The sequence below is a fragment of the Halichoerus grypus genome, chromosome 3, assembly GCF_964656455.1.
Source record: "Halichoerus grypus chromosome 3, mHalGry1.hap1.1, whole genome shotgun sequence".
NCBI classification, from domain to species: domain Eukaryota; kingdom Metazoa; phylum Chordata; class Mammalia; order Carnivora; family Phocidae; genus Halichoerus; species Halichoerus grypus.
In genome coordinates, this window is record NC_135714.1 from 91,908,790 (window position 1) to 91,931,217 (window position 22,428).

A 22,428-nucleotide genomic window follows, 5' to 3' on the forward strand; every position below is an offset into this window, starting at 1 on the left:
GTGGGTCTAGTGAGAAACCTGTCATCCTGAAATATTTGTTATATCCTTGGTAGGCCAGAAGCAGTAGTTTTCTCTCTGCCATGTCTCATAACATTTTTATTTTGAAATGCTCCTTTTTTAAAGTTTATTTCATCAGTTTACATGAGAATGTGTTTTTGGGTCATCCCAAAATAAATGTATAGATATTGTCTTTGCCTATCAAAACAAAAATCTGGGAAAGGTTCCCTGATCCACATACATATAATGGCATCTTTGGAGGCTTAATAGAATAACAAAACCCCCACTTTTCCCACACCCCTCCCCCCAAAAATAAACAGACTGGGGTTAAGTAGACCGGGGGCTGCAGGCAAAGGAAAGCGAACACTTGGAAAGAATGCAGTGGTGAGCCAGGGATTTTAAATTAGCAGGCTTGGCATAGGTGGAAAAGTGGAATGGAATAAAAACTATAATTTGTGTATCACTGTAGGATTTTACAAAGCACTTGCACATGCATCACCTCATTTAATTCTCAAAATGGCCTTCCAGTGATTATTACCATTATCATCCCCATTTTACAGATGAGGAAATTAAGGTGCAGGGAGATGAATGTGCCCAGGGGAACAGACAAGTGAGTGGTAAAGCTACTCTTTCCTCCATCTCACTGCCAATTCGCCCTCAAGAAGCCCCAAGTAAAGAACTCAAAAACACAGGTAAAATCCCTGAGACTTGTTTACCCTAAAGCAAGTTGGAGGTTGTCCAGCAGAGCTTCCTGCAATGTTGGAAATCTTCCATATCTCTGCTGCCCAATACATTAGGCCCTGGCCACCTATGGCTTTCCAGCACTTGAAATGTGGCAAGTATGATTGAAGAACTGAATTTCTTAGTATTATTACATTTTTAAAAATCGATTTCTATATAAATAACCACATGTGGATAGGGCTACTATTTTGTTGAACAGGGCAGTTCTTCAGCAGTGATGCTTAAAATGAGACCTCACAGCAGCAGCTCTAGATTACCTGGAAACTTGTGGGATATTCAGATTCTTGGGCCCCACCCTAGTCTTACCAAGTCAAAAACTCTGGGGCTAAGGGTCTAGCAATGAGCATTAGACAAGCCCTCCAGATGATCCTTGTGCATGCTAGAGTTTGAGAACCAGTGTTTTAAAGGAAAGAACAGGATGAAGAGCGAGGGGTATGTCAGAGAGCCTGACCAGGGATGTGAGGGGAGAAGGGGCAAGGTAAGGGGTAAAGGAGACTCCAATGTGAAGGTTGCAGGAGACCAATGATAAAAGCAATCTCCTTCCCATCGATTCCAGGAACTTGTTTAGACTGGGACCAGTTCCTGAAAAGCCAATAGTTGCTTTACCAGCTTGGAAAGCCTTGTGTGATTCGGCCGCCAGTGATATAGAATTTTCAAGGCTTCCAAGGAAGGTGAGAACAGGATAGCTTCACAGAAGGAGGGACCCCTGCTTTGACCTTTGGGGCTCAGAAAGTTCCTCTGAATTTCAAACATAGGCTGAGAGAGGGAGACACAGCACATCACCATAACCAGGGTTTTACTCCTCTGGGTCCATCCCACAACCACCAGATCCCCCTCCCTGCATGCAAAGCTGATAGTGACTTTGCTGAAAAACTGAAGAAGGTATTTTGAAAATTTGGTCTTGCTGCATTTGGGGGTTAATGTGAGTTGGGAGACAAGCTGCTCATAGTTGTTAGACTGTTTTAAGAGTCCATTTATTATTCCTTCTACTTTCCCTCTCTATACTGCATGGATGTCACAGTTGGGGGAAATAGAGACATCGGGAATTTAAGATGTTTATGTCCAGCTCACAAGATCACTGGTGGCAGCTCTAAGAATCAGTCCATTAGGCTTCTTCAGCCCCTGATGTATTTAACCTGGGAGCTTTTTGAACTCTGAGCATCATTTTCTTTAGCTTCCCCAGCAAGCTATAAATTAAGTAACCACACCCCCCGAAGACTGTTAAGATGCTTTCCTATTGTGTCAGACCCCAAGTGCACAATTACTAAACCACTCTGTTTTGTAAATACAGAGAACTATAGCACTCTGTGAACTCGCGAGACTTTTGATATCTTAGCTTGTCAAAAGTTTCTCAAGTGAATTCCATGATTTGTTGTTGTTCCATTATCCATTGATTTCAATATATACTCTACTGAAGCTGGATGACTATGTTTTAATAATCAATTAATTATGAGCTCTGTTCTTGCATAAAAAATTAGTCAAAGCCTGCTGACCTTGTCTTTTCAGACAACTTATCTCTTCTTCCAATTTTTTCACAAACCTAAACTTACCATGGTTTTCTTTGCCTTGAAAGGAATCCTTCCCATAAAAACTTTCCCCTCTATTTTTAAAATTTGCATTACACTTAGAGTGTAAACCCTGTTAAGTTTAATTTAATTAAACTTAATTCCAGAAATAACAGATCAAAGTTAACACAGAATTTTGCTGAGCGCCTGAGTTGGTGAAATTAAGAGTCATTTATAATGTTACTCTCTTGGGCTGAACTTAATCAAGAAAAATTATATGTGTTTTATGCTTTGCTTTCTGTTCTCCACAGCCTCCCCCATTTCCTCCCTCCCTGTGCGCCCCCCTCCTACTCCCCCACCCCCAATCTTTTCTCCTTTGGTGTGTGGCCATAGACAGAAATTTATGGCAGGGGCCAACCTCCTTTACGCTCCACACAAAGCTTGCTGACTTGAGAGAGTTTGTTCGCTCTCTCCCAGAAAAAACACCTGCAGTACGCTCCCCAAGAAATCTGGAGAGATGGGAGATTAATGTGGCTGTAATAGCTAGGCAGTGTTTTTGGTATTATGCCCTCTCCCCAGGTAGATGGGTCTTTTCCGAGATGATACCAATTATTTATTGCTGAAACATCTGTTGATAACTGCAGCTGCCCTGTGAAACAAAGCATATCATGGGGTCACAGGCTATAGGGACCTAAAATCCTACCTCATGCTAGTTTGAGACTATTCAGTAACACCCTCAAGTCCATGGGTTACCATCATCTTTAATGTCTCATCATGCCCTAGAAAATACTTTGTAAACACTGCACTGCCCTGCCCTACAGGCTTTGAAGTATTATTTCATCTTCGTCGGTAATTTATATTCCAGTGCCATTGTGCTGTGGGAAAAAGAGGGGGAACCTTTTTTGTTTTCCATTTAATTGTATATCTCCTGACACTTTGACCTGTATTATTAGTATTAGTCAGAAAAAGGATTTTCTCCCTCTCTTATTTAAAAATAAAATTTCAAGGGAAAGTAAGCGCTCCTTCAGCTCTTTTCACTCAAAACAATGTTTACACTCTAAGACGGAAAGATGAAAAGCACAAGCGATTTTTTTCGAGTGTCGGAGAAGGGCATTTCAGTTTTTGAAAGAGAACAGTAAGGCCGTTATAAATATCATGCAGCAAAACCTTTGATGGATTTTTTTTTTTCCAAAAAGTATTGAAGGCATTTACCGTTAGCCTCTGTTTCGCTTGCTTTTAGGCGGGCACAGTAGAGTTCTTACTAGTAAATCTATCCTTGCTTCTGAGATGCTAGGGAATGATGACACCAGCCTCAGGGTAGATGCCACCTTTTGTAATTTTTCCAGTAACTTTTATGCTTCTAAAAAGGATAATTTCTGCACAATTAAAGAAAATATGAAAATAAAACTTTTAAAAAGGAGATAAAGGACATGTTTGGATTTGCATGTCTGTGACAGTTGAGAGCAAGCTGGGTTGCCAGGCTAAGAAAAATTGTTGGATAGGCCCTGGTTTTGAGCATTCCCTGCAGATTAGGGGGTCCTGATCTTGGTGAGGAACTGGCCTCTCCTCAGTGGAGGGAGGGATCCTAAATTTAGCGTGGTACCTCTGCAAAGAGATATACGGTAATTTTTAGAGGTTGGCTAACGTCAAGTCCAAGGAGATGAAACAGTCTCAGAATGAGGATATTTTTTCCATTTTCTTTTCAACTGTATAACCATGAAAATGGTTAATCTGATAAGCTTTATTCCACAAGTATTTTTGGAAATATCTGTGCTACCTTGCAGTAATTTGAAGAAAGACCAAAAAAAAAAAAAAAAAAAAAGATTAGTTGTTTTCGTATGTTATCTTGGGTAAAAAACCTCTGTGGATGAATAAAGTTTGATATATTTAGCTTCCAGAATATTTTTCTAATATGTCTCTTCAGATAATCTTGGTGCCTTTAACTTGTTGATATTTTTATTTTTAAACTACTTAAATATTAAGGAATCAAAAATTAAAACACAAATAAGCATGAATAAATATAAGAGTTGGTCATTACAATATTGTGGGGAGATGTTTTAAAAATGTCTAGTGTGATTAACCTAAGAGCAGAGAGGGGCAAAAGAGTCTTTACCAAAAGCCAAGTATAAATTTATTAGGAAATGAAAAGTCAAGTTGAAGAAAGATACATGATGTGAGGATTAGGTAAGGTGAGAGTTTATCCCTGGGAGCAATAAAATTCCCCTCCATGAATAAGTTCTGGATTAAAGAGGTTCTTAAAACTAATTTAAGACACATTTATTTCAGGTACCAGTTTTCATATTAAAAATAGAGAATTCAAAAGCAGTAATAGGTGATTTTTGGATTATAACTCTTTCAGCAAGTGATTTTTTCCAAACGAAATTTTCGTCTTAAACTATGTGCTTTGGGGTTTTAATAGCTGAGATCTTTTTCATCAGGATGTAAAAAACAAAATGAATGCAAGCTGCAAATTCATTCATTTATTCAGGAAAACTTTATTGAGTATTAACATGTGCCAGACATTTGATATATATAGAACACAGAGAGATGCAAAAGAAATAGAAGACCTAGTTCATGTCCTGGAAAAACTACCTGAATGAAAAGATGAGGCAACCAACACTTTGTCAAAAGACCCGCTTGTTGGAAACTTTCCGCCCATTTGTTGACCACCTAATATGTGGCAGGTGCTCAATACATATTCTTCTCTTTTTTTTTTAATTTTTAAAAAGATTTTATTTACTTATTTGAGAGCGAGAGAGTGAGCACAAGGGGGGGGCAGAGGGATAGAGAGAAGCAGTCTCCCAGCTGAGCAGGGAGCCCGATGCAGGTCTCGATCCCAGGACCCTGGGATCATGACCTGAGCCAAAGCCAGAGAGTTAACTGACTGAGCCACTCAGGTGCCCCCATATTCTTTTAATTTTTACAGAGTTGGCCATATGACCTGTCTTAGCTGATGAAATGTGATTAGAAGTGACATATGCCAGTCCCAAGCAGAAGCTTTATAAGCCATTGTGTAGTTCAGCCATTAGAAGTTTTCCTTTGTCTCATGAACAAGATAGTGGCTATTCCCTCAGCCTGGATCCTGAAAAGGGCAAGATACTTGGAGAACAAAGTCTCAGAGTTAGAGCCAAACTGCAGCCAATGCAAATATGAACAACAACTAAAATAACTTTGTTATTAAAGGCACTGAAATTTTGAGGTTATCACAGTCTTACCAAGTGATATGGGTTGATTTGTTCCCCTACCAAAATACATTGAAGTCCTAACCCTCGGTTCCTTGCAATATGACTTTTTTTGAAAATAGGGTCGTTGCAGATGTAATTAGTTAAGATGAGTTCGTACTGGAGTAGAGTAAGCCTTTAATCCAATCTGACTGGTGTGCTTATAAGAAGATGGCCATGGGAAGACACGGAGATACAGAGAGAATGCCATGTGAGGATAGAAGCAGAGAGTGGGTTATGCAGCTACAGGCCAAGGAATGCCAAGGATTTCTGGCAACACCAGAAGCTGAGAGAAAGGTGTGCAAACTTAGAGAGAGCATGGTCCTGCTGACAGCCTGATTTTGGACTTTGAGCCTCCAGAACTTTGAAACAATACATCTCCATTGCTTTAAGCCACCCAGTTTGTGGTGCTTTGTTTTGGCAGCAGCAGGAAACCAATACACTAAGGGAAAGCTGGCTGAGGTACATGTGAAAGATAATGGAGCAAGAAAGCTCTCACACAACTTTAAGATTCTGGGATGTGGTCCTATGCCTCTATTGGGAAGAAGGCAAAATAAACCACAGTCCACAATCAAGAACAGAATTTGTTCAAAAGAACATTTCAACAAAAGTAGTTTCTGAAAGAAAAAAGAAAGTAGGATATAGTATCACTATATTATTTCATCCTTAAACACGACTGGAGAAAATACATTGGGAAAAACATATCATTCTTTCTACTTCGTTCAGTTTGGGGCTATAGCACAGTCCACAGACTACTAACCATCTCCATTTGGTTGTCCCAGATATCTCAAGTCCACTAGGGCCCAAACTGGCTCATCATCTCCCAACTTTTTCTCACTCCATCAACTACATTTTGTCCTTCTCCAGTGATCACAATATCAGTAAATGGTACCATGAACCTCCCAATTACCCCAGTCAAGACCTAGGAATCATCTTTAATTCTATCTTCCCCTTCAACCCTCATATCTTATTGATTATCAAGCCCCCCACTTCCTCTTAAATATCTTTCAAATGCATCTTCCTTTCTCCAACCCTACTGCAACGATACTGGTTCAGACCATAACATCTCCCTCCTAGATTATATCCAACCCCTCTCCCTACCTCTAGGCATGTCCTCTGTATAAATAAAGATAGTAAGGTAATGCTGCAGAGAAAAAAAAAAAAAATGCCAAAATCTTAGAGATTTGAAGCAATAAAGGTTTGTTTCTTCATCTTGCTGTATGTCCATCTGAGGAGAGGGGGAGGAGAGGAGAGCTCTGCTTCATATCACTCTCCCTCAGGCACCCAGCTTGATGGAATATCTACCATTTAGAGTATTGCTGGCTGCCACGGCAGAAGAAAGGGGAAATGATGAATTGCACAGTGGATCTTAAATACGTGCATGCAGAAATGACCATATGTCACTTTAAGGTGGTTTTGGTGGTGACCATAGGTCAAATTAAGCCATGTAGTCACACCTCACTTCAAGAAGGCGGGGAAACACAATTCTACCACGTGCTCAGAAGGGGGAGACACAGAAATAGATTGGCAGACAGTACCCATTATCACCATGGCTCGCCAGGTTTACTCCACACTGCAACCAAAACCATCTTTCTAAAAGAGCGATCTGACACTTTTTCTTGCTTAAATCCCTGGGGGAAATCTCAGTTAATTTAAAAAAAAAAAAAAACTTGTAAATGTACATCTTACAAAAGTACCTAATAGTAATCCTGAACAACAAAATCTAAATAAATTAGGGTGAACATGTTCATTAAAGTGGTGGGATTACTAGATACTTTGATTCTTTACGATAAACATCTCTTACCATTACAAAAAAGGAAGGGGAGAGAGAAAAGAGTATCTGTTGATCAGTCGCCTTTAAATCTAGATGGGGTCAAATGTTCAGAAAAACCTAAGTAAGGGTAGTAAGGCTATGCTGCACCACTTCCTTCAGAGCAAGTACAAATGCCAAATTGCTTCTATCTTAACAGTGAACAAGCTAAAGACTCGGACAAGTCATCTTTCACTGACAAAGTAAGGAATATTCTTATTTCGGAATCTTCTCTTCCCATGTGATGGCCTGCTATTAGTTAAGTATCATTCTGCTCCTGCTTTGTTTCCGGAGATCATTTTAAATGCACACAGCTGTGTACCCACACACATGGAGAGAGAGAAAGAAGTGGCTCACCATAAGGCACAGAGTCAGTCATTGGGAGCCACAGGATATGGCACCCAGGCTTCCTGGTCCTGAGCCTGAGTCTGCACAGCTCCATCCTTCACACGGGCCTGTTGCAGGACTGGGCCAACCTTCCCCTGCTGCCTTCCTATCCTGCCTGCTGCCCTATCATCTGCCCTGTATCCCCTCTGTTCACATGATTGGACTTTTGTACTCAGAGCAGAATCAATTAAGATGAAATTTTATCATTTCCAATTATCAACATTTAAAACTTTAGTTTCTTCTACTGAACCTTGTAGTTCTTCTTTTAAAAAGCAGTCAGACACAATGTTCAGATTTATCAAAAATAAATTTCATTTAATAATAGTGAAAATTAGGCACCCCAAATGTTCATATTCATCAAAAATAAATTTCATTTAATGAATGAAAATTAGGCGTCCTTGGAAGATAAATATTAGCCCCAAGGCCTATGAAGTTTCAGACTTTAAGATAGAGTATGATTACAATCACCAAGGATTTAAGCCCTGCTCTAAAACTGTGCCAAAAACTGCCTCTTTTAATACGGTACTTTCAAGTTTCAATGGAAGATAAATTAAAACGATGACTTGTTTTTTAAATTCTACCAACGAAACTTTGGTTGCCACAGAATCAGGCATGCAAGTTATCCCTTTGATGAGGACTAACCCTACGGCATGAGTTTCATGTCTCCCCATAATGAGACCCAAAGGCTGAGCCAAGTCTCGGAGGAGTTGATCCGACTAAGATGAGCGGGCAGAGCAGCCCAGTTCAAAATGCAGGAAACGAACAGGTTGCAGTGCTGGGCAGACAGAAGAAAGCAATGTCTTTCAAAAAAGGATAAATCCTCGGGGTGTGTTTATTCAGTCCTGTCAGCAGGTAAGAATAACATCACCTAAATTGTATATGTGAAATAAATAAGGAGCTTAAACAGTAATATTATCTCTGAAAATACATCTCCATATATCCAGCACTGTTTTTATTAGTTTAAAGGATATGTCTTTGTATGTCAACAAATGTCAAAGAGTGGCAATTTCATATGACTCAATCTGAAATGTTCTTCACAACATACACTCGTGATGAAAACCCTGGAAAGTAAATTTGATTATGCCCATTTTGCAGATGAAGTGATTGGCTCAGGGAGCTCAAGAGACTCTCCTAAGCCACACTACAATGTGGCTAGGCTGAGATATAACCCAGACTTCCCCTTTGTGCCACCTCCCTCCACCTGCCATCATCCTGTCATCGTGTGGAATCACCTGCCAGCCTTATTAAACCAACTTGCCTCACTCTCAAGGGCAGACACTAAAAATTTTTAAGCTCAACAAATTTCACAGGTATTTGGAATTAGCCCTATCTCTTGTAGGACATATTTGTACAGCACAAAAGAGAGACTTGCTTTATCCCACTGATAAATTTATTCTCAATCAGTTGCCTTTAATTTTTTTTATGCTCATCCCATCAGTAAAAACTTTTTAGCAGGCAACTGATATACATTTAATTTTTCATTTAATAAGTTATATGCATATACCATGCTTTACTATATTATATATATTTCTGTAGAATAGAAATTTAAGAACAGCACAAAGATTAAATGACTATTTTAGAATAATTTTTAAAATTGCATTATCGGCATGAGAACCTTTCTGTTCATGTTAAAATTATAATCTAATATGTTTAATTAGTTTTTAAAATCTTAGCACTGTGCTTTGAAGATATGACTAGGACAGGTTTTTTTTCAACACTTAGTTTTAATGGCGGTCATAGTTGAAAAAAAAATCAGTCTTCTGAGATAGGTAGATCCAAATAAAAAAGGTCAGCTAATTCATGACCCTCAGATTTCAATCCATCCACCAATCCTGAAGAATCATTTGTTGAAGTTCAACTACAAATTTCCACCTTCCTTAGTGTCAATTGTGTCTTTTTGCAAGTTAATCAGAAGATTTTTTTTTTTAACAAAGGATGTAAAACTCTTCATGTGGAATATTTTTAAACAGGTTAAAAGTTTCCCATTTGTGTGAGTTATTTTTATGTGATGCTTTATTTTTGGCATGAAGAGCACAATGATGGAAACATTTCCAATCCTTATTACCTGAAAAATATTTTTTCAAAATATTGGTTGGATAGCATACTATTGTCAACCACTTACCACAGGAAAGGCAGGAAATTTCGGAGAACTTGTCTGTTTATAAAAGAAAATATCTAAACTCTTTAAATTTGACAATTCTTTAAAGAACTTTGCCTTGAGATGTCCATAGTCTTTCTCCCTCTCCTTATGAATTATTCCAAAGTATCTGCGGCTTGTGATAATATAATCTGTCAATCTACTTAACCAAGTATACATAAGCTGCAATACAAGCAACTAAAAACTGAGTTCAGTGTTCTCATTGCTGGCCTCTCCAAGATGAGGGCTTCCTCAAGCACCATCCGTGATGAGTGGCCATCTGACATACAGGCAAAGTAAGGAGCTGGGGTCCATCCACTTTTTATTTTATTTTTTTTTATTATGTTATGTTAGTCACCATACATTACATCATTAGTTTTTGCTGTAGTGTTCCATGATTCAGTGTTTGCATATAACACCCAGTGCTCCATGCAATACGTGCCCTCCTTAATACCCATCACCGGGCTAACCCATCCCCCCACCCTCCTCCCCTCTAAAAGTCTGTTTGTTTCTCAGAGTCCTTAGTCTCTCATGGTTCCTCTCCCCCTCTGATTTCAGTAAAGCTTAATTTCTTTCTTACTGGTAAATTTCTTTTTGAATTTTCGTTTTATTTTGAGATCTGAGAGATTGATTCCATAGATCTACTCCCAATCCACTCTCAAAATAATGAGTTATTATTTATTGAGCACCTACTATTGAGCACTTTACATATATTTTCTTTAATTTCCTCAGTAATCAATATAGTATTATTATCCTTATTTATATATAAGAAAGTTGAAATTAAAAAATTAAACAAATTACCCCAAATCAGGTAGTGCCTCAGTACACTCAAAGCCCGTCCTTTTGCACTTTCCTGAGTATCTCCCTATAGCAACTGAGGTGACTAGCTCCCTCATGAGAACAGCCTCAAAGGGGGCTTCTTTTCTATATATATGTATATATTCTGTCACATTTTGAAAGTATTACCAACTCATTCTGGAACTTTTTCTATTTATTCACCATTAAAGACCAGAAGCAAAATATGTTTCTTTCATGGTTATTGAAAACTTATCATACTAGGTATGAATTATTCCCACTGACACTGTATATGAAAATGAAATCTCTGGGCTTTCTGGAGTCATTGTCAGGTGGAACCCTAAAAGGGCTTGCTTGGAGGTCAGACTGCTAAACTCGTCTCTCTGTAGCTTTCTCATTTTATTACTTTGAGCACAAGACTATGACAGCTTCCCTTCCCTCTTTGTAGAAGACCATATCTTTGCCTAATATGCTTAAAATGTATATTACCTATACCTGTTTATGACTTTAATGGCTTATGCCAGAGATTCCAAATACTGCTCAATGAGCTGACTGAATCAAGATTATCTGGGATGTGTGTGTGAGTTGGGGTGGGGTGGGGGAGGTGGGAAAAAGGGCAGCTTCTTTAAAATATACCCAGAGATTCTGACTTTAGATCTGTATTGAGATCCAAGAATCTGTATTAATAAAACATCACTGTTGACTCTAATGTACAACCTGGTTGAAGTGCCACTATTTTACTCCCCTTTTTAAGTATCTTATTTGTCATTAATAACATATTTATAATTGAATCATATTTTAAATATATTATAGAAGCTCACTATTTGAGATTATTATAGTGAATCATGAAGACTACTTTGTGACATGAATAACCATTCCTTAAGTTGACATTTCCTAATACAGTAATCTGAGATTTTTTCTTAATGAGATTTTATTAAAGCAAGGCTAACCCTTACTGATTGAACATTTATTTCTGCTGTGCTTATGTGAATATGATTCTCTTGGACTATAAGATTCTAAAGTGACAAGTCAGTCCATTTGTTTCTCTAAGTATGCATAGCTGTTAAAATTGCAACTGGCACAAGTCAGCTTTCAATCCTTTCAGTGATAATTAATACTTTAAGAACCAGTGAAAAGCCCTAAGGACAATGAGGTCCAAACAGTTCTCTTTGTACTATATACCGCCACTATTCGAATATATAGTTTTGGTAACAATGACAATGACAATCTTGATAAAATTAAGATTGTATAGGTATACAGTATAGGTAGGGGCTGAGCAAGCTGACTTTGTAGCTAGACTGCTTGGGTTTGAATCCAAGTGCTGCCCCCTTATTAGCTTGGCATCATGGAAACCTATGTAAACTGCATCTATAATGATAATAATAACAATACCTACTTCATAGATTGGAGGATTAAGTGAGTGGATAACCTGGAATGCTTAGAACGGTGCCTGGCATTCAATAAACAGTAGCTATTATTATGGTATAAACTAATTGACAAAAGGACATGGCTTAGGGGGATTTTTATAGTTATGAGGCAAGATAGAAGCTCAAGGGAAAGAAGAGCAAAGATAAACTATTGGGACTACATCAAAATAAAAAGATTTTACACAGCAAAGGAAACCATCAACAAAACAAAAAGGCAACCTACTGAATGAGAAAAGATATTTGCAAATGATATATCCAATAGGGGGTTAATATCCAAAATATATAAAGAACTTCTACAACTCAATACCAGAAAAGCAAGTAATCTGATTAAAAAATGGGCAGAGGACCTGAATAGAATTTTTTTCCAAAGAAGATATATTGCTGCCAACAGACACATGAGAAGATTCTCAACATCACTAATCATCAGAGGCATGCAAATCAAAACCACAATGAGATATTGTCTTACACCTGTCAGAATGGCAAAATCAAAAAGACAAGAAATAACGTGTTGGCAAGGATGTGCAGAAAAAGGAACCCTCATACACTGTTGGTGGGAATGTAAAATGATACAACTACAGTATGGAAGTTTCTCAAAAAGTTAAAAATAGAAATATCATATGATCCAACAATTCCACTGCTGGATATTTATCCAACGAAATAAAAACACTGATTCAAAAAGATATATGCACCCTTATGTTTATTGCAGCATTATTTACAATAGCCAAGATATGGAAGCAACCTAAATGTCCATCAGTAGACTAATGGATAAAGAAGATGCAGTATGTGTGTGTATGTGTGTGTGCATGCGCACACGCACACAAGCATTTATAGTTATATGTAATGGAATATTATGCAGCCATAAAAAGGATGAGCTCATGCTATTTGGAACAACTTAGATGGACCTAGAGGGTATTATGCTAAGTGAAATAAGTCAAACTGAGAAAGACAAATAGCATATGATTTCACTCATATGTGGAATCTTAAAAAAAAAAGTGAGAAAACAAATAAATAGAATCAGACCTATATATACAGAGAACAAATGGTTGCCAGAGGGGAGTGAGAGAATGGAAAAATGGGTGAAGGGGAGAGGGAGATACAAGCTACCAGTTATGGAATGAATAAATCACAAGAATAAAAGTCACAATATTAAAAAAAGGAAGCAAATATAAAATATTCTGTAGATTTTCAAATATTTTGATATTCCAATGTTACCTTTTTATTCATTTATATTTTTAAAGATACCATTTAGTTGTTAATAAACTCAGTTATTACTCAAAAAAAAAAAAACCCTCTCTGGAAAGTCATATAAGAAATAGACAATGTCAATCACCTTCTTGGAGAGGAGGGGCCTCTGTGGGCCAGGGTGGCAGACTTTTCATATATCCCTAAATACATTATGAACTATGCGAATATACTACCTACACAAAAAATAAACAAAATGTGAATTTAAAAAAAAAGGCAGAAGCTAAGATCAAATAGTCAAGCCTCCAGCTGAATTTTGCTATCAGGACATCAAAAATGACGGAAATATTTTCAGATTTATTTATTAATATATATAGGCAACCTTTTAAACAATGCAAAGAACTTAACATTCCAAACAGTATGTTAGTGAGTCTGACAAGTGAACTTCTTCATAAGTCCCTCCCCCAGTACCAGCAGACACACACCACCGCTATTTAAAGGAGAGAGAGAGAGAGAGAGAATTTATCACTAATGTAGCTGTGAGAGAACCCCAGACTGCAAAACTGATTGTCAAGCTGGCCTCTTCCTCTGCAACCATTCATGACAGCCATTGAAATAGAAAAAGCATAAGTGGTGGTGACCCCCTATTCTGGATTTCCTCCTGGAATGCCTTACGGGCAAAGCCTGAGACTTCTTAGCTATAACCTCTCTCACAAAACCTATTCGTTGTTAAGAGAAATAATATCCACATGAGGTGGACTTAGTTCCCAGGTAACAAATGAACACCCTGTAACATCAGTTACAAGCATCTTCCAATTCCATATTAGAGAAGGACTTTTGCCTTTGACCAGACTTGGTACTCTTTGGGAAGGAAGGGCAAGGTGGTTAGGACATGGGAGAAGAATGTATCTTCTGCAGCAAATAACTCTTCTTCTAGGGACTTATTTTTGGACTTGCACTCAATGTGTTGACTCAGATTGTAATGCTAAACTTGTGGCCTAAATGTTAAATTTTTGTTTTTAACTCTGATTCATATGTTCTATATTTTCTAAAAGCCACCCAACCCATTTAGCTGGGAATTTGCATCTTCAGAATGTTTACAGATGAGATAACACCGTGTCTGTCTCTGTTATTATTGTATATCCAATGCCTATAAGATGCATCTAGGAGATGCTCAATAAATATTTTGTTGGGTGAATGAATGAATTCTCAGTAAATCATATGCCAAGAATCATTTGCTACATTATAAAGCTTCGTGTGCAACATTTTCCCCTATTAATGGAGTGTATTGCAACGATGAGTTCCCCCTCATTTTTGAGATTAAGCTCATGGGCCTCAACTCAGTTAAGTTCTGTTCACAGTCAAGTGTTACATCAACTGATATAGACTTTTGATTTTGCTTTTCATTTTATGTTTATTTCCAGTGAAATGGCCCTCTAAGAAAATAGTTTTGCTATGGTTTTACAGACGGTTTCATAGTAAAAAAAAGAAGGAGTAAGGATTCCAATTTCTCAGGCTTCACTAACATTTCTTTGTCACCACATATAACCATGACATTAGCATCAATAATAAATATTGTAGACATTTGTGTGTAGTTTAAAGGCACAGCCACAGGATTTGCTGATGGACTGGGCAAGAGGAGAAGAGTCACAAGCTTAGAGTCAAAACTAAGCAAATGAATGGATGGGTTGTCTTTACTGAGCTGGAGGACACAGAGGGAGAAGCAAGTATAGAAGAGAAAATAAAGAGCTCTGTTTTAAATACGCTAATTTTGAGATACCTAATTGACAAGCTGGCTATTGTCTAGGCAATTTCATATACAAGGCTGCATTGCAGGAAGGAGACTCGGGATGGTATTCAAATTTGGGATTCACTAACAGAAGTGATATTTGAGGCTATGGGACAGTCTAAGTGAGTGTAGCTAGAGAAGAGAAGCAGTTTCAGGACTGAGTCTTAGGGCATTCAACATTCAGAGGCTGGAAAAGAAGGATACTCCAGCAAAGTAGAGTGAAGAAGAGAAGCCAGTGAAGTAGAAAGAAAACCAGGAGGGTGTGAAATGCCAGAAATCACATGAGTAAAAAGGAGGGATTAATTGGCTCAACCAAACGTTTCTAGGGATTTGAATGAGGATTAATAAATGGTCATTGGATTTGGATGTTTTTGGCAACCTTGAAAAGGTTGGCATCAATGGAGTGTTGGGGATGAAAGATACAGATTTAAGAAAGAATGAGAAATGAGGATGTAAAGACAGTGAGTGTAGACAACTCTTGAGATTGGCTGTAGAGGGGGGTAGAGACAGTGGAATAGGAGCTGGGGAGAGATTGCCATGGACCAAGTATTTGTGTCCCCTCATGCACCCCAAATTCCTATGTTGCAATCATAACCCTCAAGGTGAAGGTATTAGGAGGTGAGGCCTATGGAAGGTGGCTAAGCCATGAAGGAAGAGCCCTTATGAATGGGATCCATGCCCTTATGAAAGATGGCATCTGTGAACTAGGAAGTGGTCTTTCACCAGACACTGAATCTGCCAGCACCTTGCTCTTTGACTTCCCAGCCTCCAGAACAGTGAGAAATAAATAACAGAGTTTATACCACCCAGTTTATGGCATTTTATGTTATAGCAACTTGAACAGACAAAGACAAAGATGTATATGTAAAGGAAAACTCTTTAAAGATGGAAGATGCTAGGTTTGTATGCTGATGAGAATGATCCAGGAGAGATGAGGAAATTGATGATGCAGCAAGAGAAAGAGGGTATTTACAGGCAGTGTCCTCAAGCAAAGAGGAAGGGATAGAACTGAGTGGGAGGTTGGCCTTAAACCTGCCAATGGGAGTGTAGGTGGAAACATGGGCTTCACAGCAAGAGGGTTGGTAAATCTGGATAAGACGATGAGGAAGGTCGCTTCTCATTGACTGTTTTCTCAGTGAAATAAGAAGCCAGGTTGTCCGTGGAGAGCATGGCAGCTTGAGAAGAAAGCAGAAAGTGTGAGCGTAGCTGGATTGTCAGGCCATACTGAGGTCCAACTTAAGGTTATGGCCATAAATTTAAAGTGTCATCGTGTGTTTTTCTCCAGCCACATTCAGTTGCTTGGGTAGAAGCTCGGGTTAGGCAGAGAAGTAGATATAATTTGGGGATTGTAAATAGCAATAAATAATATTCATCATCACCTCCTGTGTTCAGAACCATCTGAAAGATAGATGCAAAAGAGCAACCTTCATTATTCTAAAATGGATAGGAGAATGTAGCTTTAGGTATTCAGACAAGTGGGTTGGTAAATTCTCTATCCCAGACTCATCTTGTTGCTGGCAGTTTCCTTTTCTTATTGTAGAACAGGGAGGAAGTTTTGGAAAGATGGGAGAGGGATGCCTTGGTGGCTCAGATGGTTAAGCATCTGCCTTTGGCTCAGGTCATGATCCCAGGGTCCTGGGATCGAGTCCTGCATCGGGCTCCCTGCTCAGCATGGGAGCCTGCTTCTCTCTCTCTCTCTCTCTCTCTTTCTAGCGTGTGCCCACTCTCTTTCTCAAATAAATAAATAAAATCTTTAAAAAAAAAGAAAAGATGGGCGAGGAAGGTCTGAGGCAGGTATGCCTCTCCCATTAGATAATTCATTCCATCTTTAGCAGGAAGGAGGAAATGAGGGATGGGGAAAGGCTAACAGGCTAGCTCGGGGGTCTGCAGCTATACCTGCACTTTGGAATCACCTGAGGATATTAAAAGAAATCGATGGGTGGGTACACTTGCAGAGAGTCCGACTTAACTGGTCTGGGGTGCCATCTGAACATCTGAACTTTTTAAAGTCCCCCTAGGTGATTTTAATGTGAGGCCAACATTCTCCCTTAACAATAAATATGATTGGAATTGCCAGACAAACATGACAGAAGCTGAAAGTGACAATGGAGTCAAGAATGCTTTTTTTATAAAGTCACTATATTGATGCACCCTGGGAATTTAAAGAATCAAGCGAGAACATGAGGGGATTGGTAGCATAGCAAAAAATAGTAGGGTCAGTGGATTATGTGGTTGTCCCTATAGGGTGGCAGAATTGTTGGGGTTGAGCTCCTGAGAAAGGCAGCTAGAATACAAGATAAAGAAGAGAGAATCAAGTGGTCAAGTTGAGATTCAGACTGTGTTGCCGCCAAAATGGCAAGTTCTAGGGTATTTCTGAGCATGGGAGTCATAGGTACCATAGTCATAGAGACTAAGGCTGGATGTAGAACAAGATCATTGGAGGTATGGAGGCTGTGGCGAGAGAGACCGGTGTGCCGAGTGAATCATCGAGGTGGATGTTGAAATGACCAGTGATGACTGGAGTCATGGTGGCCAGAGCAACCTGGAAGAGACTAAGCATGCAGGTCCCTGGCTCCCAGGGGCCATGAGATTCACTAGGATCCCGGGTAGGTGGTTCTCTGTTTTGAAACTGCTTTCTTTTTCTTTTAAAAGACAGCCAACTCCATCTATGGTAGATTTGAGAGAGAGAGGATGAAAAGCAGGGAGAGATGATTGAAATGTTATCTTTAGGTATATAAAGAAAAAGATACACAATTATTTTCCAAAAGGGCTTGAATCTGCATGTTCCACTGGTAAAACAAAGGAAGGCTGATGAAATGTTAACCGGCCTTGGGCATAAACCTTAGGAAAATTCAAGTTTTTTTCTCTTCCTCCCTCTCCACATTTCAGTGGGTGGATGAATACAGAGCATGACATGCTTGGTCTTCCATTGACCTTGAGTAGTCCAGTTCGATGGCTTCTACTCTTACTCTGCTTTTAATGTTGATGTATAACTATACAGGTATCATCACTTTTCATTTGCTTATTCTGCTAATTCCTCACCTCAGGACATCTTCCCCCACTTTCCCCTGCCTTTTTCCAATCTCCCAATTTGCTATGCGGCAATAATTTCCCTTTACACTGTTCCTGCCAATTGCAATGCCAGATGGCTTCAGTTCTGAGTCCCCTCACCCAGCCCCCCTAGAGAACAGCTGCCATTGTCATTGCTGCGAACGCATCTCGGCTTTGAACCCATAGCTGGGACCCAAACTTGATGCTCAGCATCGGCAGGGGCTAGCACTAATGCAAGGAACCATGAAAACGGCACACACTTTTCCTTGCTGCTCTTCAGCAAAAGCCCTTAGCAAAGGCTCTTTAGCATTTTTTCAATCATCTGTGTATTGAAATCTCATTGTGGAGTTTAATTCCTTTACCACCTGACTCAGCTTTCTAGCCATGAAGTTCCCTTTGTGCCATAAACTCAATTAGAACCCCGTATTTCCATTCTGAAAACAGATGTGAAAAAACAACTGCGGGGTTGTTGCGTACACACACACACACGCACACACACACATACACAGACACATCTGTAAGCTGTCTCTAGAAATCCAGGACACTCTCTTACCTACATCCACATATTTGTATCGGAAAATGATCAGTCAATAGGAAAAACACAATTTGGTGGCCATGTGGACAATCTGATAGCCTTTATGTCAGACTGAGGGAAGATAAAGGGATAGAATTCCTGTTCAAGGTTTTTTTGGTTTTTTTTTTGAGTTATCCTATGTTGATTCCAACACTAAAATTCTGTTGCTGTGAGATTGTCTAAAAAGGTCATATTTTTGAGTCCTCTGTGATGGCAGGTCAGTCATAGGCCTACAACCCCAAACAAAAGAATCCTGAATCAAATTCCATGTAGACCAATATGCATTTCAAAGGCACTGCCCATGTAGGCAGTGGGTTAGGGTTTTTGTGTTGTTTTCTTTTTCTTTCTTTTTTGGGGAGTGGGGATGGGGGAGGGACTCTCTTTCATGTTAATCTAATTGTGCATAACCCAGGCACATTTTACCATGTAGGGAAACTTTTCCTTTTAGTGTCCTTTCCTGCCACACACTCTGGCCTCCTTTCATTCCCCTCCTTCTGAAGTCAGAGTGCTCCCCGGGCGTACATTTGGGGGAGATTCCCAGGATGGTGATGTATTCTGCGTTGCTGCTGAGGAATTTACTATCCCCTCACTTGGCAGCAAATGAAAGTGGGTATTAATTTCTCAGAGTGCTGGTAGAAACACGAGAGAGGGGCCACAAGAATGATACCCACCTAAATCTGTATGTAGTGCACAGCATGCCGCTGTTTCAAAAGAAGGAGAGAAAAGACAATGACAAGAAAGAAAAGATTCTCCTGAGTTGACTTCTCTGCATTTTGCATCGTTAGGTTTTGGAGAGAGATGCGAGAGGTTCAGCCCTGAACGGAGTTAAATTATGCAACTGTGGGGATGCCAGGTCCTCCAGAATAGGATGCTTCGTTTAGATTTTCCACAATGCTATTGAAGTGCTTATTTTCCTCCTGAAGAGACACAAACAGATGCAAACTTCTGTAAACACTTTAGAAATGAATTCAGTGAGTTTGGCCTCTCAGCAGTGCTCAATAGCTGACAGAAAAATGTCTAATTAGTGCAAGTGGAAATAATAGGGCCACTTGGATTCCTTCCATCCTCCTCCAAGTCTACTTTTCCAAGGAACTCAAAGGGCCTTTGTCTGGCAGGTCACCCTCTCTCAGGCTTTTGTGCTCCAATCTATTAAGAGTAGAAGGGGGAAAAATAGATTAGGCAATGTTCTCTGCTCAAATAGATGGCGTGTTCATGCGGGATGCAGAATAGGGTGTTTGCAGCATCAGTTTACAGGTGCTCAGGGAGGGATTCCTCCATTGGTGACAGCCAAAAGCAACTCGCACGTGCTGAGAAGGCCCCCTTTCAGGAACCAGCTTTCCTTCACCAACTGCCACCAAGCCTGCTCATTTTCCTTTTTCTTTCTCTGTTTCTAGTAGCATCACTCCTCAGAGTTGGTGAAGAGAAGAAAGAGATTAAAAGAAATTAGAGGCTTAGCCATTTTCTGAAATAAGCCTTATAGATGTTCTACACATGATCTATTATTTCCTCTCTGCTCTATTGAAAACTCCGTGGACATTTATTTCCAGAGCCTGTCTTTTCTTGCTATTTTGTCATGCAGGAGAGTAGGAATGCATGAACTGACTTCTTTTTCCTATTTTTTTTTTCCCCACAGAGTTCCCTGTCATTTATTAAGCACCCATCGCATGCCAGGTCCTGTGCTGAGCACTTGACTCACATTTCCTCTAATCCTGTAACAGCACTGCAAATAAATACTATCCATGTTTCACAGATGAAGCCATTGGGACTCGGAGAGTTTCAGTAACTTGCCATGGCAAATAAATGGCAGCTAGGAAACAAACTCAGATATCTGTGCTTTCATTTCAGACATTATATATTTTTTTAATCTCTAGAAGTTTGATTTGGATCATTTTTACATCTCCCTCTCATGTTTGTAATTCCAACTAATTTTTTACTCTACCTTCTGGAACTGATGAAATACAGTTATAGTAACTGTCATTTTGAGGTCAGTTTCTATTGATTTATTTTTCTCTGCAATATGGGCTTTTTCTCATGCCTGGTAATTTTTGACTGGATGCCAGACATTGTAAATTTCAGCACATAGGATAGTGGGTAGTTTGTGAGCCTGTAAGTATCCTTGAGCTTCGTTTTGGGACTCAATCAAGTTAGGAAATTGATCTTTTTCAAGCTTGCTTCTAAACTTTTAGAGTGGGCCAAGGGCCACCTTATTCTAATTTTGTCTCACTCTTGAAGTGATGCCCTTCTGAATACTCTACCCCATGCCATGTGAACAACAAGATTTTCCTTTCTAGTTGGTGGAAACACAAGTCCTACATGAAGCCTGGGGACTGTTTCCACTAGTCCTTTCAGGTGGTTCTTTCTCCAGCTTTGGGGTGGTGTCTTTCCATGCATGAGCTTTGCTGAAAACTTGAGGAACCCTCTTCAGATCTCTGGACTTCTTCCTTTGTGCAGCTCTCCCTGTGAACTCTGGCCACCTTGGCCTACCCAGACTCATAGAAGCTCCGTCGTCTCAAGTCAGGAAGACCACCTCACAGAAGTTTCCACTGGACCTGCAAAGTGTCTTTGAAGCTCAGTGTGAAGAATGTCTGCTGGAATAATGTCCAGCTAATCACAAAATCATCATTTGCTCTCATGGTACCAACTTTTACTAGAGAATTTCAAAACACTGAAATTAAAGGCCATCTCCTATGAAGTTTTCTTTTCTTTCTTTTCCTTTTAAATACAGAACAAGAACGCTCTTTTCAATTTTTTTTGTCCATTTTAGAATTTGCTCATCATAATAAAGGATATGGTTTCCTTAGAAACTGCTTGGATTCAGTGAGTGACAAGTTTAGCACTAGCTCCAAAGACCCAGCTTCCTATGCCCAGATTAGGCACTGAGCAAAATCACCTTGATCAGACCATAGGGAGAAAGCAGAGGAAAAATTGATCCTTAATACACTTGTGTTCCTCAAGTGTTGGCCAAGGATATGGAGAAATTGGAACTCTGTTCACTGTTGGTGGGACTGTAAGATGGTGCAACTTCTAAGGAAGACAGTCTGGAACTTCCTCAAAAAATTAAAAATAGAATTACACTATGATCCATATATTCCACTCCGGATATACAGCCACAATAATTAGAAGCAGGATCTTGAAGAGATATTTTCATGTGCATGTTCTTAGCAGCACTATTCACAATAGCCAACAGTTTGAAGCAACCCAAATGTCCATCAACAGATGAATAGATAAACAGAGTTTGGTATATACATATAATGGAATAATTCAGCCTTAAAAAGGAAGGAAATTTCGTCACATGCTACAGCATGGATGAACCTTGAGGGCATTATGCTAAGTGAAATAAACCAGTCACAAAAAGACAAATACTGTATGATTCCACTTACTTGAAGTACCTCAAATAATCAAACTCATTGAAATAGAAAGTAAAATGGTGATTACCAGGGGCTGGGTTGTGATGGGGAAAGAGGCGTATAGTCAGTATAGACTTCCATATTCACAAGATGGAAAAGTTCTGGAGACCTATTCCACAACAATATACTGAACACTACTGAACTGTACTCTTGAAAATGGTGAAGATGGTAAATTTTATGTGATGCATTGTTTACCACAATAAGAAAATTTATTTTAAAAAGATACAGACTTGGGTTCCTGCCTGACCCTGACCCTTCGGACTTTGTAAATTTGGAAACTTCAATTTCCTTATCTTACTTAGATGTTATAGTTACTATAAATTCAAATGGGATAATGTCTGTGAATGTTTTTCATAAACTAGATGGTGCTACAATGATGGAAACCATTTTTGTCAGAGCGGTAAG

The 22,428-nt window shown here is 39.2% G+C and overlaps 1 protein-coding gene across 21 annotated transcripts in view; it reads left to right on the forward strand.

Annotated features, from left to right (window-relative positions):
* Window positions 1-22,428, forward strand: part of ALPK1 (alpha kinase 1) — a 125,365-nt gene that overhangs the window by 63,550 nt on the left and 39,387 nt on the right. For 2 of the 21 annotated variants that reach the window (XM_078069086.1, XM_078069090.1), the window contains exon 2: window positions 20,250-21,250. The exons of 14 other annotated variants lie outside the window; for them this stretch is intronic. In XM_078069086.1, the coding sequence (XP_077925212.1) occupies window positions 21,248-21,250 (3 nt within the window). In that variant the 5' untranslated portion in view covers window positions 20,250-21,247. Of the gene's footprint in view, window positions 1-557; window positions 690-7,434; window positions 7,478-20,249; window positions 21,251-22,428 lie in introns of all 21 variants that reach the window. 5 more of the 21 variants (XM_078069088.1, XM_078069091.1, XM_078069089.1 and 2 more) reach the window with 5 other exon arrangements.